The following is a 17044-nucleotide window of genomic DNA, read 5'->3' as shown; positions in this document are numbered from 1 at the left end:
AAAATATTAATACATTAGAAGCCCTCTGAGTACCCCTTCTTGATAACACTGCCTTATCTTCCATGAGAATAAACTATTATCCTATTTTTAAAATCATTCTGTAGATATTTTAAGTGTTTTTAGTACCTATATGTACTGGAGTTTTTCCCTCTTCTGGATGTTGTTCAAATTCAGTAATACTGTTTTGTGACTTAATTCATGCATGTTATGTTAATGCAAGTAGTTGCCTTTATTTTTACTCCTGTATCCTAGTCTATGAACTTGAATATCATTATCTGTATTTTGAATTATTTTGCAGTAATTGCTATAATAAACAATTCCATTATGCCTATGAAAATTATTGCTAAATTTTTACAAATGTGCTTTAAGGTACTATGATATAAATAGTCTCAAAATTCTCAGAGAGGAAATGTTTTGAATTCCTCCTTAGTAATATTAAAGAGAATAATTCACCATAGGTTTTATAGCTAGTAGGAGAAAGTAGCATTTAAATTCAGGAGATTCTTATTTCTACATTCTTCTACCAAAGACTGCTGTAGTCCTTTCTGGCTATCTACCTTCCTCCTAGACTCTAGGGGGATGTTACAGGGTTTGACCTCGTCAAATTCCGAGGCCATTTTTTCAAGAATTTTATGTATTGCAGTTTTATACATTCATATGAACGACTTGTGTTTAAAGTTATAATTTTTGCCATGCAGCACTGGGGTTTATAGATTGATCACCAGCTGCCACTTTCTTACTTCCCGCTCGCTCTATTCAAGGGACATTCTAGAAGCTAAATATTTAACTGAATATTTGTAATTCTAGGTAGTGCCAGAAATTAAGACCCAATCTAGAGCAAGCCCTAACCCATTTGGAATCTTGTAAATGTTATGTGATGAAGGCAAAAATTTGGAATTTCTGTCACATGATAAGTGGGTAGTCTGAGGGATGCCTCACCTGAAAAAGGAAATTTAAGGACATGACATGGAATGAAATGAAAGGAGGTTTGACTTAGAGTTCTTGTTTGCCCCTGTGAGAAAGAAATATAACCAAAGACTGGTATTCATACAGAGGCAGATTTCTGTTCAATAATTTAAGGGAACTATTTTATAATTAGAATAGTTCTAAAATGGAACATGTGAACTTGTGATTTTTCAGTCATTGGGAACACATTCCAAGCAAAAACTAGATACTCACCTGTAACATATTGAACAGAAAAACCCTTTTGAGAAGAGGGTATTGCTTAGCATCATTTATGGAAAGTATTACTAATTGAAGCTAAGACAATTAAGACCTTGAGTTAAAGTGAATTCTTTTTAGTTGTAGACCTGTTTATAATTTCAACAGAGTAAATCTCTGCTAGTCAGTCTGCTTCCAAACCATCTTTGATATATACACAGCAGTGTCCTTTGGCATAGTTTGAACTTGTGGTTTCAGCTCCTGGCTAGAGATCCCTGGGTTGTTGTTCCTGGCTTCTATCTCCTGTGTTACTAATAATATGATTTAATTTTACCATTGGATTATTAGGTTCAAATGACTTTTGTATATTTTAGAAGGCCTCAGATTGTATTGTGTACATTTATTAATAATTTAATAAACATTTAATGACAACTTTACTATTTTGCTAGCCACTGTCAGATATTAGATATAGAACATGAATATCAGATACTGCCTATCTTTGTGAAGCTTACAACCTCTAATACTTTCAATCAGAAGTTGGCAGTAAGTTCTCATAGGAATATATGCTCTTAAGTTTTAAATTTATTTGAAAAACTCAGATAGATTTAGTTAAATCCTTTTTTCCCCAAGAATGAAAGAACATCAGAATTCCCTGTTATCTAGAGTATGTATAAGAATGGAAGCCAATTTTTGCAGTGAATCTAATAAAATAGTATGACTTGTATGATTCAAAAAATATTGTAATTTCCTATTTCTGATATTCTATAAAGAATAGTTATATAATGGTATCAATAATTTTCTTTTAGGAGACTTTCATCGAAAACTTCCACGAACTCCATCCAGTGGAACCATGTCTTCTGCAGATGATTTAGATGAAAGAGAGCCACCTTCCCCTTCAGAAGCTGGTATTGTATTGTATTCACCTGAATGAAAACCCATTAAACTGGTTGAAGTAGTAGCACCTCATGATGTTAGAAAGATAGTGTCTTTAAAGAATCATTACTTTGCTGTGTACAAAACAAAAGCATCACATAGTAACTTAAATATATACTAGTAATTACTTTCAAATATTAGTTGATAATGTACTAATCAATTATTTAAAATACAAATAGAAGAATAACCAACAGGGTTAGGGATAATAACTAAATGGTAGAGTACTTGCTTAGCATGCACAAGGTCATAGGTCAATTCCCAGCACCACAAAATTAAAAAAAAAAAGAAAAAGAATAAGCAGCAAAATTAGTAGATCTAAAATGCATTGGTATGTTATTAAAATAGCAGGCTAGGTATGATCTTTTTTTCATAAACCCAATATAGTGACTTATTGTTGAAAGGGAGCATCCTGAGAAAATTTGAAAAATCTTCTTCTAAAGAAAAGAGTGGGGCTGGGGATGTGGCTCAAGTGGTAGCGCGCTCGCCTGGCATGCATACGGCCCGGGTTCGATTCTCAGCACCACATACAAACAAAGATGTTGTGTCCGCCGATAACTAAAAAATAAATATTAAAAAAAAAAGAAAAGAGTGTAAGAAACCAAGCAGGAAGAACAGATTAAGTGTCCTTCCTGAGAATAAGGAATGTTGTGGGTATTGAAGGATATAAAGTCAGTTACCTTAATGACTCAAATTAGACTCTCATAAATTAATTTTGTACATTTGATACCTGTAGATATCTGTCTTGGCCTAGTTTCCCAAATTATTGGGATACCAATATAATATTAAAATATAACTAGCTAGTATTACCTATAATTTTATTATGAGTTAAGAAGAGCTTTATCCTTAATGTAAATAATTCTAACATACTAGCTTCATGTAGCTGTTTTTCTTTGAAGCATTTATAGCACTTATATGCCACCTATGAACATAGTTCCCAACTCGGTGAAGGACATATTAATAAAAGTATAAATATGCTGGTTCTTTTTTTCTTTCTTTTTTTTTTTTTTTCTGGTACCAGGACTTAACACCAGGGCACTTTTATCACTGAGCTGCCATACTCAGCCTTTTCATTTTTTATTTTAAAACATGTCTCACTAAGTTGCTGAGGTGGTCCTCAAACTTGTGATTTTCTTGCCTGAGCCTCCTGAGTTGCTAGGATCATAGGCATACACCATTGTGCCTGGCTTAAATTTGCTGATTCTGAAAACATTATGCCATAGTATTTTAGAATTATTTTATGGGTTTGATGGTGATTTTGACTCATGGATAAAATGTTGAATAAAAGTGTGTGTTTTATAAGAGATCTATACGTTGGATGCTTTTTTTCATGTTAGAAACTCAAAATATAATAGCTTTTGTAATATGAATAATCTGAAAGTCTAAAAATTATTCCAAGTACAATATCATGTGGTCTATTTTTGTTTTTCTTTTGTCATTTTACCCTTCTTATATACTAACATTTCTGTTGTAAGGACCCAATTCCCTTGGAGCATTTAAGAATACATTGATGTCAAAAGCAGCTGTTACTCACAAGTTCCGAAAATTGAGATCCCCCACAAAATGCAGAGATTGTGAAGGCATTGTAGTATTCCAAGGTGTTGAATGTGAAGAGGTAAGATCTTTTTGGAATCACATTGACCCCCTTATTTCTTTGCTACATACTTTTTTTGTTATGATTTTACTTACTAAGAGATGTGTATGTGTGCACACACCTAATTTGTTATATATAAATTTGTTGTTTATAGTACTGGGAATTGAATTCGGGGTCTTGTGCATGCCAGGCAAGCACTTTACCCCTGAGTGATATTCCCAGCTCTTTTAAAATTGTATTTTGAAATGGGGTCTTGCTAAGTTGGACTGGCCTCCAACTTGTGATCTTCCTGCTTCATTCGCTCAAATAGCTAGAATTATAGGTATATGACATCACACCTGGCTCTACCAGTATATTTTTAATAAAGTCCCACAATTTATCTTCTATGGTTTTATACTTTATTTTGCTGTTAATTGTATTGTATACACAAGTGATACTTTTTAACTAATTTTTTTTTTTTGTCATTAGTCTGCCTGTCATTTGCTTAGTTGTGAATAATGTAAGGTGAATTAATCACTTCTAAACTATCATTTTCTTGTAGTGTCTCCTTGTTTGTCATCGAAAATGTTTGGAAAACTTAGTTATCATTTGTGGTCATCAGAAACTTTTGGGAAAAATACACTTATTTGGAGCAGAATTCACACAAGTTGCAAAAAAGGAGCCAGATGGCATTCCTTTTATACTCAAAATATGTGCCTCAGAGATTGAAAATAGAGCCTTGTGTTTACAGGTATGTTGTTAACTCTTAAAATTCTAAAAACATAAATGCCTATGTGATTTCTTTTAAAGGAGACTTGAAGAAAATCAGTATTCTCAGTTTGTAATAACTGAATTTATTCACATTTATTTGGAAAATGTTAATTGATTTGACTTTAACTTGTTTTTTTTCCTAAAATACTAATAAAAATTGAAGTAGGTACATCAAATATGTTTAGATGTCTACATTTTATTATTTTTAGTTTTAGTATTATAGGCTGGAAATTCTTTTTCCTCTGAATTGTGAAGACATGGGGTTTTTTGTTTTGTTTTGTTTTCTTCATAACATGAATCCTCCTTATTTCATTCCTAACTTTGTATGTGTCTATTATTTTGTCCCTCTGTAAGCTAGTAGAATCTTTTCCCCCCATAATTCTAAGATTTTACAATATGTATATTGATGTGGATGACTTTGTACTAAAGTATAATTTTGCATAATTTTTTTGTTTCTCTTCAAGGGAATTTATCGTGTTAGTGGAAACAAAACAAAAACTGAAAAACTGTGTCAAGCTTTGGAGAATGGAATGCATTTGGTAGACATTTCAGAATTTAATTCACATGACATCTGTGAAGTCTTAAAATTATACCTTCGACAGGTAAAGTTTTTATTCTAAACCTACCATCAAATAAAAAGAGCAAAAATGTTTTATATTGCATATATTTTCAATGGCATAGATTATGTTGATATATTTCTTTTTTTTTTATAAGAGCATTATATTTATACATAGTAGCTAGGTTCATCCTGACAATTTCATACATGCATGGATCTGACTCACTCCACTTTAGTTCCCTTTCTTCCTCCCCTTTCTTCCCCCTTCTTCCCCTATTCCATTCCACTGATTCTCCCATGTTGAAGTTTTTCTCATTATTAATACACAGATCATAAAATGTACAAACAGTTTAAAGAACAATAATAATAAAGCCAAATTCATTTCCCATCACTCCACTTAAGACAATAAAATATTACTATCCCTTGTACAAGTCTTCCAGGTACCTCTTCCATGTTGCAGCCTTCCAACTTCACCTTGGACGTCCTCCTAACCATGTTAAAGGGATAAACATTTTCCTAAACATAATGGAATAAATAACACTTATTAAGTTTTTGTTCCTTTAAATTTTAGAATGCCAACTTAAAAAGCATAAATGTAGCTGTAAAGGCCAGTGTTCACACTGTTAGGAATATTCAATAAGTAGTACAGTATCTAGATCATAGTCTAGCTTTGACTTCAGTGATGTTTCAAAATAGCTATTTTGAGAGGTCAGTGGGAATGGCCATGCAGTTCATCAGGCATCAGGCATAAGGCTTCCTATAAGGTGAATACTAGAAGTCCAGCAGGAATATGGTCAGGGAGTGGGCTGTCCTATTTTGTCATTTTCTGTTCTCACTATTATACCTGCAGTTTTCAGGAGTAAGTCACACACACACACACACACACACACACACACACACACACACACCTGTAGGGTGAAGTAAGTGGCCTTGCTGGCTTTAGGCAGCCGCTTTCAGAGGGGTTACAGGAACTTAATCAGCACATTGTTGTGAGCCAAGTACAAAGAGATTTGGGTCAGACCCAGTTGGCCTTCTATCCTTGGGTGAAAATGAAGAGATAATGACAGAGAGAATAGTGCTGATAATCCTAATCTGTCCTTCTCTGGAGTTCTTTTGCTCTCTTGCAGATCCCTTTTAATTTGGTTATTAGCTGTCATCCTGAGATCACTCTCCTCTCTTTTGTTGATGGAACACCTCTCCTGTTTTCTTTGTTTGGGGGTAGTCTGTTTTGGTTATGTCTGTCCTTAAGCAAGGTGAAGTAGGATTGAATATTTGAAACCTTGTTCATCCATAAATGTCTTTTCTACTCTCTTGACAGAAATGGAGTAGTGTAGATAGTGTGGAAGTTTTAGTATTATAGGTTGGAAATTCATTTTCCTCTGAATTGTGAAGGTATGGGTGTTTTTGTTCTCTTAAAATGTGAATCCTCCTTATTTCATTCCCAGCTCTGTGTGTGCCTATTGTTTTGTGCCTCTGTAAGCTAGTAGAATCTTTCCCCCTCCCCATTATTCTAAGATTTTACAATATGTATGTTGATATGGATAACTTTTCATCCGTTATTATGGCTACTCCATGAACTCTGTCAGTAGTCAATGCTTTAGTTCTTGGAACTTTTCTTGATTTGTATTGCCCATTTTTTTCCCCTCTGTCTTTATACTACTCTCTAGTTGAAGCTCTTGTTTGGATACTCAATAACCCATACTCGTTCTCTAGTTCCCTTACCTTTCCTCTATTCTTCTTTTTTAAAAATTAACTTTCTAAGACATTTCTTCAGCTTTATCTTCTTGACTAATGTAAACTACTTCATTCCTGAGATCATGTTTTTATTTTCAAGAATTATGATTTTCTATTTCTTTGATAACATTTTTTTTAAATGACTATATCATGCTATTTTCCTGTGGATATTCATAGATTTTCTTTGTAAGGCTTTGTTTCTCTACTTGGCCTCTAACCCTCTGTAGCAATACAGTTGTGACCTTTATATATAACATTAAATTTTGTATAGCCACATAAATTTTAAAAAATAGGTAAAGATAATGTTAATATTTTAACATTTTGAATATCTAATTATTATTTTTAAATTATGAGATATTTTATTTATTTATTTACATTTGAGCTCTTAATCTTTGAAATCTGGTATCTATTTGTTCATTTAGAACACATCTCAATTTTGATCATTTGCACTTCCAGTACTCTTTCAGCATATATAACTAGTGGCCAACATATATTTTTTTAAATATTTATTTTTTAGTTGTAATTGGACACAATATCTTTATTTCACTTATTTATTTTTATGTGGTGCTGAGGATCGAACCCAGGGTCTCACACATGCGAAGCCAGTGCTCTACTGCTGAGCCACAACCCTAGCCCCTAGTGGCCAACATATTGATAGCATAGTTTTACACCTTCAGTTTGTTATTTTTCTACCCATTTTGATTTTTGTCTTTCATGGTGTCTAGTTATTTTAGAGTTTGGACTTAAGATCTCTTCGGAAGCTCTTGAACACATCAAGATTTTTAAAAAACTTTGACCTTTCCTATAAAGTGGTCTAGGTGGACTGTTGGGGATATGCCTGATTATATGTCTCTAGTTCCCTGCTCTTGGACTGGTTTGATCCCCCCTGGAAAGATATGGTACCAATACTGTGGGAGCCAGGGTGGGAAAGATGACTGCAGGATCTGTGCACTCAGTGTGCATACAGCCAACAAATACCCATTTTTCAGATATTCAGCTCTCTGTCCCTTATGTTCGACATTTCCCCTATTCAGAGAGACTCTGTGTCACGTTGCCCAGAGAAAATGTATCCAGATTTTTAGGGAAGAAGTTGCTCAAGAAAGTGGGGTGGAGACAGGATTTTATAGACTGCTAAGCTTTCTCAGGTGGCCCACCTGCACCCTACCCCAGGATCATAGGACCTGGTACTGATTGTTCAAGTCCCTTTAGGATTCTCAAAATCATGTTCAGTGACAGCTTTCTTGGAACTGCTGCATCAGGACTTGTTCATCTGCTCTTGTGAATTATTACTTTTTGTTTTCTCTATTTTCCTAGTCCTTATGGGTGTACTGTATTTTAGTGGGATTGCATGAGGGAAAAAAATTAAGTATAAATTGGTGGATCCACAATGTTAGCCCAGGAAAGTATTGATAACTCTTTAGTCATGTTTTACAGATCCCTCAACTGAGAAATAGCAGTTGATACTTTTGTAATATGTCTTGTAATATGTCATCCTTTATCTCTTTTAGCCAGTCAGGGAGAGGAGATGAATGGGGTCCAACACTGTGAACTTGCATTCTGTTTTAGGAATTTTGTGTGTCCAAGACTTTCATGTGGGAAACTGTGCTCAATTCTTGCAATAGTATTAGAGAATAGCCTTCATTTTATTCATTTACCTAAAGCTCCAAAAGGTTAAGTGACTTGCTTCAGATCCCAGAGTGGTGAAGATAGAAACTGATCATAGGGCAACACCCGATACAGGACGTCAGGTAGACAAAGGTACACTGGATTTTCTATTGCAGATCAGTAGAAACATTGAAATTCATTATGGCAATGGACATTTGTTACAGGAACTTTTTCTTTTAATTTAGTTGTGGCAAATCAGGCAGTTTCAAAATTCGATGAATAAGATGATGACAGTTTCATTTTTGAAGGTCATATTAACCGGTGCTGATCTTCATTCTGGCCCAATTAAAACATGTAGCACTATGATATTGTTACCCCTTACCAGTAATATTCATCCCTTTTCTAATTCATTTTTTTTACTTCATGTCCTAGTTTTGTTTCAATAGAACAGCTGAAGATAATGCTATTTTCGGTGCAGATGTGAATATAATGTGTTTAGGGTATAGATGAAGCTTAAAGTTTTAAACTTCATTTAAAGTTTAGAGTTTAACTGATTATCTTTTAACTTGTTTTTAACATAAATATAATTTATGGTGAAGATTTTGACTTGGTTTATAGATCATATCTCTAGTGAACATAACGTTTTATGGGCTGGGGATGAAGCTCAGTATTGTGTTTGCCTAGCATGCTTGAGGTCCTAGGTTCAATCCCCAGTACTGTAAAATAAATAAATAAATAAATAAAGATTGAGTTTAAATTTAGTTAATCTAAAGGGACAGGTTTAATCCTTTGAGTAACTCGCACTAACAGTTGACTTTAACAACAACAAAAAAAAAGTAGAAGATATTTTTAATGTAATTTTATTTCTTTAGCTCCCAGAACCATTTATCTTATTCCGATTATACAAGGAGTTTATGGACCTTGCAAAAGAGATCCAACATGTTAATGAAGAACAAGAAACCAAAAAGGATAACTCTGAGGACAAAAAATACTCAAATATGTGTATAGAAATAAACCGAATTCTTCTAAAAAGCAAGGACCTTCTAAGACAATTGCCAGCATCAAATTTCAACAGTCTTCATTACCTCATAGTACACCTTAAGCGGTAAAAATTTTTATACCATCTTAACCATTTTTAATTGTACAGTGCAATAGTATTACATTTATATTGTTGTGGTATTGTTTTTAAAATGATTGTTTCATTTTTATGATGTTTTTATTCTGTATTGGAAAAGAGAGACATTGAATATATGTTTATGCAGCCAACATTGCCTGTATGCCAGGCTCTGGCTGGGGAAACCAGGATGGAAACAGGGTTTATGCTGTTTGTAGGCTCATCATTGTGGGGGGACAGACCTATTCATAACCACAGTACAGCAGCATCCTTTTTTTAGTAGCTGTGCCCAGCATGCAGGCATGCAGAAGTAGTTTGCATGGGGATTAGGGGTAAAGCAGAGGAGGCAAGCCCTTGAGTCAGATTTTAAGAACTGAGTGGTGATTTGATAGAGAATGTGCAAAAGAGCATACTAGGCAGAGGGTAACAGACATGGAGACACAAGAAAGCATTTTGCATTTGGAAAATATAATTTTGTTAGGCTACAATACAGCAAGCAGTAGCAGGAACTGAGCTATCCTGTCTATGGGCCCTTTAAAGGGCCTTACATACCTGGCAGATGAGTTGACCATATTGTTTCTGTACACATTAAAGAACTTGTAGTCTACTAGATCTTTCTGACAGCAGTGTGAAAAATGGGTTGGAGTGGAGGCCTTCTGCAATTCGATCTCCTAGAATAGTCATAGAAATAAAAAGTAGTGAGTGATTGAAGTAAAGCCAGAACATCGAGAGTTGTAGTAGAACAAAGAGATGTTCAGGAGAGAGAATCATCTAGACTAGAAAACTAGCTGTGTGGGCTGGTGTTGTGGCTCAGTGACAGAGCGCTTGTCTCGCATATGTGAGGCACTGGGTTCAATCCTCAGCACCACATAAAAATAAATAAACAAAATAAAGATATTGTGCCCGTGTATAACTAAAAAAATATTAAAAAGAAAACTAGCTGTGGAGGGATGGGAGTGTGACTCAGTGGTAGAATGCTTACGAAGCACATGTGAAGTGCTGGGTTTGATACTCAGCACTGTATCAAAATAAATAAAATAAAGATATTGTGTCCATCTATAACTAAAAATACTTTTTAAAAAAGAAAACTCTGGACAATGAGAGAGAAATTGATGATGATGTTTCAGTTTCCAGGATTAGGAACTGAGAGAGAGTATATACCATATACAAAGATGTAGCAAATTTTAGGAATTTTTTTTTTCCTTCTGCTGGTAAAACTTCAATATTTCCTTCTATTTACATGAATTTTATCCTAATACAGTACTCTGAAATTCAGTTTGGTGTGTGGTAAGTATTATAATCAAACAAATGTATCTTTACCTAGACCCACCAAATTTGACCCTTGACAAATTTTTGTTGACTTCTGTAACCCATGCTTCCTCTACCCTTCCATTCATAGTAAACTACCATTAAGGACCTCTAATAGGCAAATCTCATACAGCTTTATGTGTTCTTTTCAGGGTTGTAGACCATGCTGAAGAAAACAAGATGACCTCCAAAAACTTGGGGGTGATATTTGGACCAAGTCTCATTAGGCCAAGGCCCACAACTGCTCCTGTCACCATCTCCTCTCTTACTGAATATGCAAATCAGGCACGGTTGGTAGAGTTCCTCATTACTTACTCACTGAAGATCTTCGATGGGTCCCTAGAGCCACAAGATGTTACGTGTAGTACAGGTGTTGTTTCACCTCAGGTTGATCAAAGCTGTCCTTCAAAACCTGTGATCTCAGCAGAAGAAAGAGACTCAGAACATTCCACAAAGTCATTGTATTTTTCTTCAAAGGAGGTAAGTTTCAACCATTATAGAATTGCTTTAAAACTTTATGATATTTATGTTAATAAATTAACAGTCTTTGAACTGTTTATTTTGAGGTGTGTTTTGCTTTTTTAGTTTAAAAATTCTCTTGCATCATTAGGATAGCCACACTGCAGATAGTGAAAGTGAAAATTTTGAATCAGCTACATCATTTGAGGAATCGGAACGCAAGCAAAATACATTGGAAAAATGTGATGCATGTCTCATTGGTGAGTGGTCATGTAAAATATATGTTTGCATATTTTCAAACTTTGCAAATAAGCCAGGATTAAAAACCAAGGTGAAAGAAGTTGAAGGAAGTTCAAACTTCAAAGTTGTATTAGTTAACTTTGCTAGGCATTGGGAAAGTTTAATGAATGTCATTTAAATGAATATCATTCTTTGTATCTCTCTTGTTAAGAGATATCTTGGAATTCATAAATGTTTTTGTTCTCTTTCTGAAATTTGTTTTCATTTTTACTTGTCATCAATGTCAAGGCAGGAAAAAACTGGACTCCTGAAACTCGAAAAAATAGACTCCTAAAGTGTTTTTTTTTTTTTTTTTAAATGTACTTTCTACCTGTATCCTACCTTTAACACATTAAGCACACATTTCTTCCATTTCCTTGGCTGCAATCCTTGTATTCATTGTTTTTCTCTGATATTATTTCAGTGAATGGTTTCTGTTAAGGTGGTTGAAATGCTTCGATTTGTTACTGCTAAATTCTAATTTTTTCAAAATATGGGCATACGTGTTAAATTTGATGTATAAAATTAAACATCAATGAGTAGAGCCTGAGAAAGTCTGAAAACAAAAGAAGTCAATTACCTGTCTGCTAAGAAAAGCACTGGACTCACTGATTGCATTTATCTGATTTGATCTTATTTTTAGTTCTGTGCTATGAACACTGGCCTCATTTAAGCCATGGCTAACAGTCAGAGGAAGGTTAATAATGCCAAGGGTCATGTCCCTAAATTATTGTTCATTCTGGATTTGAACCTAGTCCTGTCTCATTCCTAAATCTAACCTTGTTTCACTGTGCCATGAAATTGGATTCCTGGTTAGGTATAGTAATAAAATAAATAATTTTTAATGTGTTCAAGTTTTTATTACATACCAGGTAATTCTAAGCCTTTTCCTTATTAGATTATTAAGACCACATGATAGCATAGGTCTATATAGGGGTCTTTCTTGACAGAGGAAAGCAGGTAGGGCTAGTGCAATGGACTTGCCCAGGTCAGAACTGGAGAAGGAGTGGAGCCAGAACCCAGGCAGCTGTCTGCAGATCCTGCAGTCTTCATCATGCAGTACTGTAAAAATGCACTAGTGCTTATCATCCAACCACAATGGCTCAGCTCCCTTCTATCAACTTGGAGAAGGGCCCAGGACAGCAAATCATAGTAGCACATGGGAACCAGGGAAGAGGTAGCAGCAGCCTCAGGTGAAGAAGGAGGTCAGATGAGATGATTACCTGCAAGAGTACAGTGTCTACAAACCACTGCCCAAGGATGTGGGAGAAGGACCAGGTGGCAGGGACAAGGATAGTGGGCTATGAACAGGGCCAGTGGCAAAGCCATCTGACCAGTCAAGGTGCACAGTTATCTAATGTTTCTCAGCAGGGAGAGGAGAATCATGGCCAGAGGGCTGCACCTTTCCAGCAATAGGAGCTTCTGGGGTAAAAGCAGCAAAGACAGTGTGAGGAGCTGAGAGTCCTAGATGAGAAAACAGGGACCTTAGGACCAGACTAGAGGAAAAAGATAAGGAAGTAAATCTGGAGTCACCAGAACCAATAGCAGAATGACAGTTTTGACAACTCTTCAACCTTAATTTGAGACCAATGGATGTTGCCATGTATTAGTGGATCAGCTGGGAGAGCATCTATGTCCTCTCTGGTGTGTGCCCTCAGTATGGACAGAATGTAGCTGGAAAGCAGATGAAGTGATAGGAAAAGTCCTTGGGATTCAGGGCATGGCTTTGGTTGGTGTATAGAATACTGTAACTGTTCTGAGGTTACCAGTGTCTGCTTGTTGAAATCAGGACAATCCTAACCTAGCAAATATTCATTCATCAATAGTATATTAAAAAAATATTACTTCAGGAAGTCTTTTTTTGTTTTGTTTTATTTAACCAACTTATGATGTGATTTGTGGCTATTTATTGTATTGATTTAGATAAAATTTTAAAAGTAATGCTTTAATTCAAAATGTGCCTTTAATGCTGTATGAATTGTTAATTCCTCTGCATAGATGACTGAGAATATCATGTGTTGTTTTGAGAGTGTGCCCACTAATAACTAACCACACTCCCTTATTAACCGAGCTCCATGAAGTGAAAAAAATTTTTCTTTTTCAGATAACAAAGAACTTGAATCATCATCCCAAAAGATGGATGATATTTGTAGAACCACTAAACCACTTGCTCTGAAATTTGATAGGGCAACAAACAATATACAGAGGCATTTGCCAAGGACCAAGATTAGACCTGTAAGTTTGCCTGTAGATAGATTACTTCTTGCAAGCCCTCCTACTGAGAGAAACAGCAGAAATATGGGAAATGTCAATTCAGACAAGTTTTGCAAGAATCCTACCTTTGAAGGACTTTATAGAAAAGATACCCCTACTACTGTTTGTTCCAAATTTAATGGTTTTGATCAGCAGATTCTACAAAAAACTCGGGGACAGCAATGTGAACAAAACAACTTAACTGCCAAGACTGCGATGATTGTGCCTAGTGCACTCCAGGAAAAAGTGGCAGTGAGCATCAGGGTCAGTGGTGACCATCCCAGCAGTGCCACACAGCCCAACACACCAGCCATATCAGCAAGAGAGGTGTCAGAGAGACGGTCTTCCGATTCCTGCCCTCTTGCTCTTGCCAGAGCACCCAGAACACTACAGCCCCTACACTGGACAACATTTTATAAACCACCTACCCTGACCAGCAACGTCAGGGGGACTGAGGAGAGACCAGCTTCACCATTAACAGCAGTGCCTCCTAGCACAGCTCGTACTCCCCTGAGTCATGTGGAGAAATCAGTTGCAGACTCAGACAGCACATCAGCTTGTCCTTTGCAGCCAGGTGGTAAGCCTAAAGAGAACTCTGAGGATCACGGCCTGCCTGACGTGAATCCAACATGCCAGAGACCCAGGCTAAAACGAATGCAACAGTTTGAAGACCTTGAAGATGAAATCCCACAATTTGTGTAGGGTTGTAAAATTCAGTTTTTCTTTTTGTTATTTTGTTGTTTTTGTTTTGTGATATTGTGTTTATTTTATGAAAGAATGTTTTGACAGGACCCCTTTTGTATAGGATTGCCAAAGTGTGTATTTTGCCTTTTATTCTCGTATGGTGTTTGCTAGTCATATAGAATAGGTCGTGTTTTAGTTATATAGAATGGTAGTGCCTCACTGGAATTGTCCTTAAATTTTGTGTTTTTGAAGTTTTGCATAAAATAAGTATTGCATTTTTTAAATTTCAAATGATTTTCCCCATAAAATTATCCACTTAAATGCATTCCTATAGTTCTCAACAAATAGGTGCACTAGGAGAAAATCAGCTTTATTTTGGAGCAAAACTAAGTGCTTATTTATAAAATGTTTCTGAATGCAAATTCCTGAAAGATCTTTATTGCGTATGAATATGTTTTCCCATACAGTTTTATAGTACATCTTTGACCACTTGTGTGTTTATAGTAAGTATGTAAGTTTTTATTTTTCAATTGGCAATTCACCTAACTTTTTAATATTTACATAATGTCCAAAAAGTTTGCAAATCTATAGTTCTAATTGTCATGTGGTGGTCAGTTAAATTATACAAAGAAAATGCACTTAAATACCAAAAAGTTTGGAACTGTCATAAAATAAAAATTTGTACAAATGAAGCTAAGGAGTAAAAAACTATCAAATTTATTAAAACCATCTAAAGCCAAATAAGATATAACTAAACTATATAATTTAAATTATATTATAATGATATATATAACATATAATATGTTGTATATTATATATGGTATTATATAACATGTTTATAATATAATAATATAATATTATATATAAACAATAATTATAATATATTTTATATATTACATATTAATATAAATTATATAAATAATATAATAAATAATATTACACTATTAGTATACTGTAAATTATATTTATTATGTAATAAATAATGATCTTATTATAAATAATACATGAATTAACATACATATGATGTATAATATATAATTAGATTATATCATGATAAATAATATAAATTATAATATGCTATTATATAAAAACATAATGTATAATATAATTTAAATTATATATTTATATTTTATTTGACTTCAGATAGTTTTAATAAGTTTTACAGTTTTTACCCTCTTAGCTTCATCTGTATAAATTTTTATTTTATGATAGTTCCAAACGTTTTGGTATTTTCTATAATGCTCTAAATACTGCTTCAGAAATTTTTAAATTCAGTGCATTTTCTCTTGATATTGTGTGGGTTTTGTTGAAACCATTCCCTTTGTATGAAATGTTTCAACTTATAATTCGTTTATATACTTTTTCTACCTAGACTATCAACCATTAAAAATGTATATTTCATTAGAATTAAGGAAAAATTTATTTAAGTTCATTCTGAGAATACAGTAAGCCTCATTGTTTGAAATCGGATAGAAGGTGTAGATGATTGAATCTGTTTCATTTATAAAACACCCAGTTTTTATAACTAGTGCATTCCTGTTATTTTCTGGATTTTCATCACTTTGTCTAAAATAGGATATAAAAGGGAAAAAAAATAAAATGGCCTCTTTTTATATGTGTGAACTATATTGCTAGTCAATGTTTTTGTATGACCATGTTATACTTGATAAAAAAATTATATGTATATGTTTATACACACACATTATATATATTTAAATTATTTCAAATATTTGAAGTTATTGTGGCTCCTATGAAACTGTTGCCTCTTAGAGTATGATACTTTAAGATTATTAACCATTGACTCAGTGGTCAACACTTGGGCTCATATTATCACTTGACTATAATAAGAAATGTGTTTTATGGCATGTTGTCTTATAGTTCTCTTTAACATTAAGGACTAAAGAGAAATGAATAAACAGCCTTTTTATGCTTAAGCCTATTTTTTTAATCTTCCTTATACAAGTACAAGAATCATATTGGTATGAAAACCTGAAGAGAAAATCAGAGCTAATATTTATTGAGCCCCTTCTATGTATTAAAACTTGGTATCGAGTTGAAATTTCACAGCAACCTATAATGGGTAAGTAAGCATTTTATGATTCCTGTGTTACAGGTGAGGAAACTGAGGCTTAACTAAGTGACATGCTTTTAGGTTCCAGAGATGCAGCAAGCACAACCAAATCTCAAATCCAGGGCTGTCAAATTTTGATGGCTCGTGCCTCTTTTTTGGTGGGGGAAGGGTACCAGGGATTGAACTCAGAGGCACTCGGCCACTGAGCCACATCCCCAGCACTATTTTATATTTTATTTAGAGACAGCATCTCACTGAGTTGCTTAGTAACTTGCTTTTGCTGAGGCTGGCTTTGAACTTGAGATCCTTCTGCCTCAGCCTCCCAATGGGATTACTGGTGCATGCACCAGCTGGTTAGTGCTCTTAATGACTGTGATTACTTAATAGCAGGAAACACTGAACAATAGAAAAAGCATCTTTAGATTTTTTTTTATTGTAAAATACACATAAATTTGCCATTTGAACCATTTTTAAGTGTACAGTTCAGTGGTACTAATATATTCACATTGTTCTGTGACTATGCTCAAGTGTCCATTTCCAGAACCT

The 17044-nt window shown here is 34.4% G+C and overlaps 1 protein-coding gene across 2 annotated transcripts in view; it reads left to right on the top strand.

The window, feature by feature from the left end:
• LOC143405136 (rho GTPase-activating protein 29-like) overlaps positions 1-15167 on the top strand; it is a 60790-nt gene extending 45623 nt beyond the window's left edge. For both annotated transcript variants that reach the window (XM_076863490.1, XM_076863492.1), the window contains 8 exons: positions 1968-2066; positions 3567-3706; positions 4227-4415; positions 4900-5037; positions 9203-9435; positions 10905-11232; positions 11363-11471; positions 13595-15167. In XM_076863490.1, coding sequence (XP_076719605.1) covers positions 1968-2066; positions 3567-3706; positions 4227-4415; positions 4900-5037; positions 9203-9435; positions 10905-11232; positions 11363-11471; positions 13595-14445 — 2087 coding nt within the window. In that variant the 3' untranslated portion in view covers positions 14446-15167. The remainder of the gene's footprint in view (positions 1-1967; positions 2067-3566; positions 3707-4226; positions 4416-4899; positions 5038-9202; positions 9436-10904; positions 11233-11362; positions 11472-13594) is intronic.
• The last annotated feature ends 1877 nt before the right edge of the window (positions 15168-17044 follow it).

Source organism: Callospermophilus lateralis, chromosome 7 (genome assembly GCF_048772815.1).
Source record: "Callospermophilus lateralis isolate mCalLat2 chromosome 7, mCalLat2.hap1, whole genome shotgun sequence".
NCBI lineage: Eukaryota > Metazoa > Chordata > Mammalia > Rodentia > Sciuridae > Callospermophilus > Callospermophilus lateralis.
Note: the sequence above shows the minus strand (reverse complement) of the source record. Positions and strands in the feature narration are given on the sequence as shown.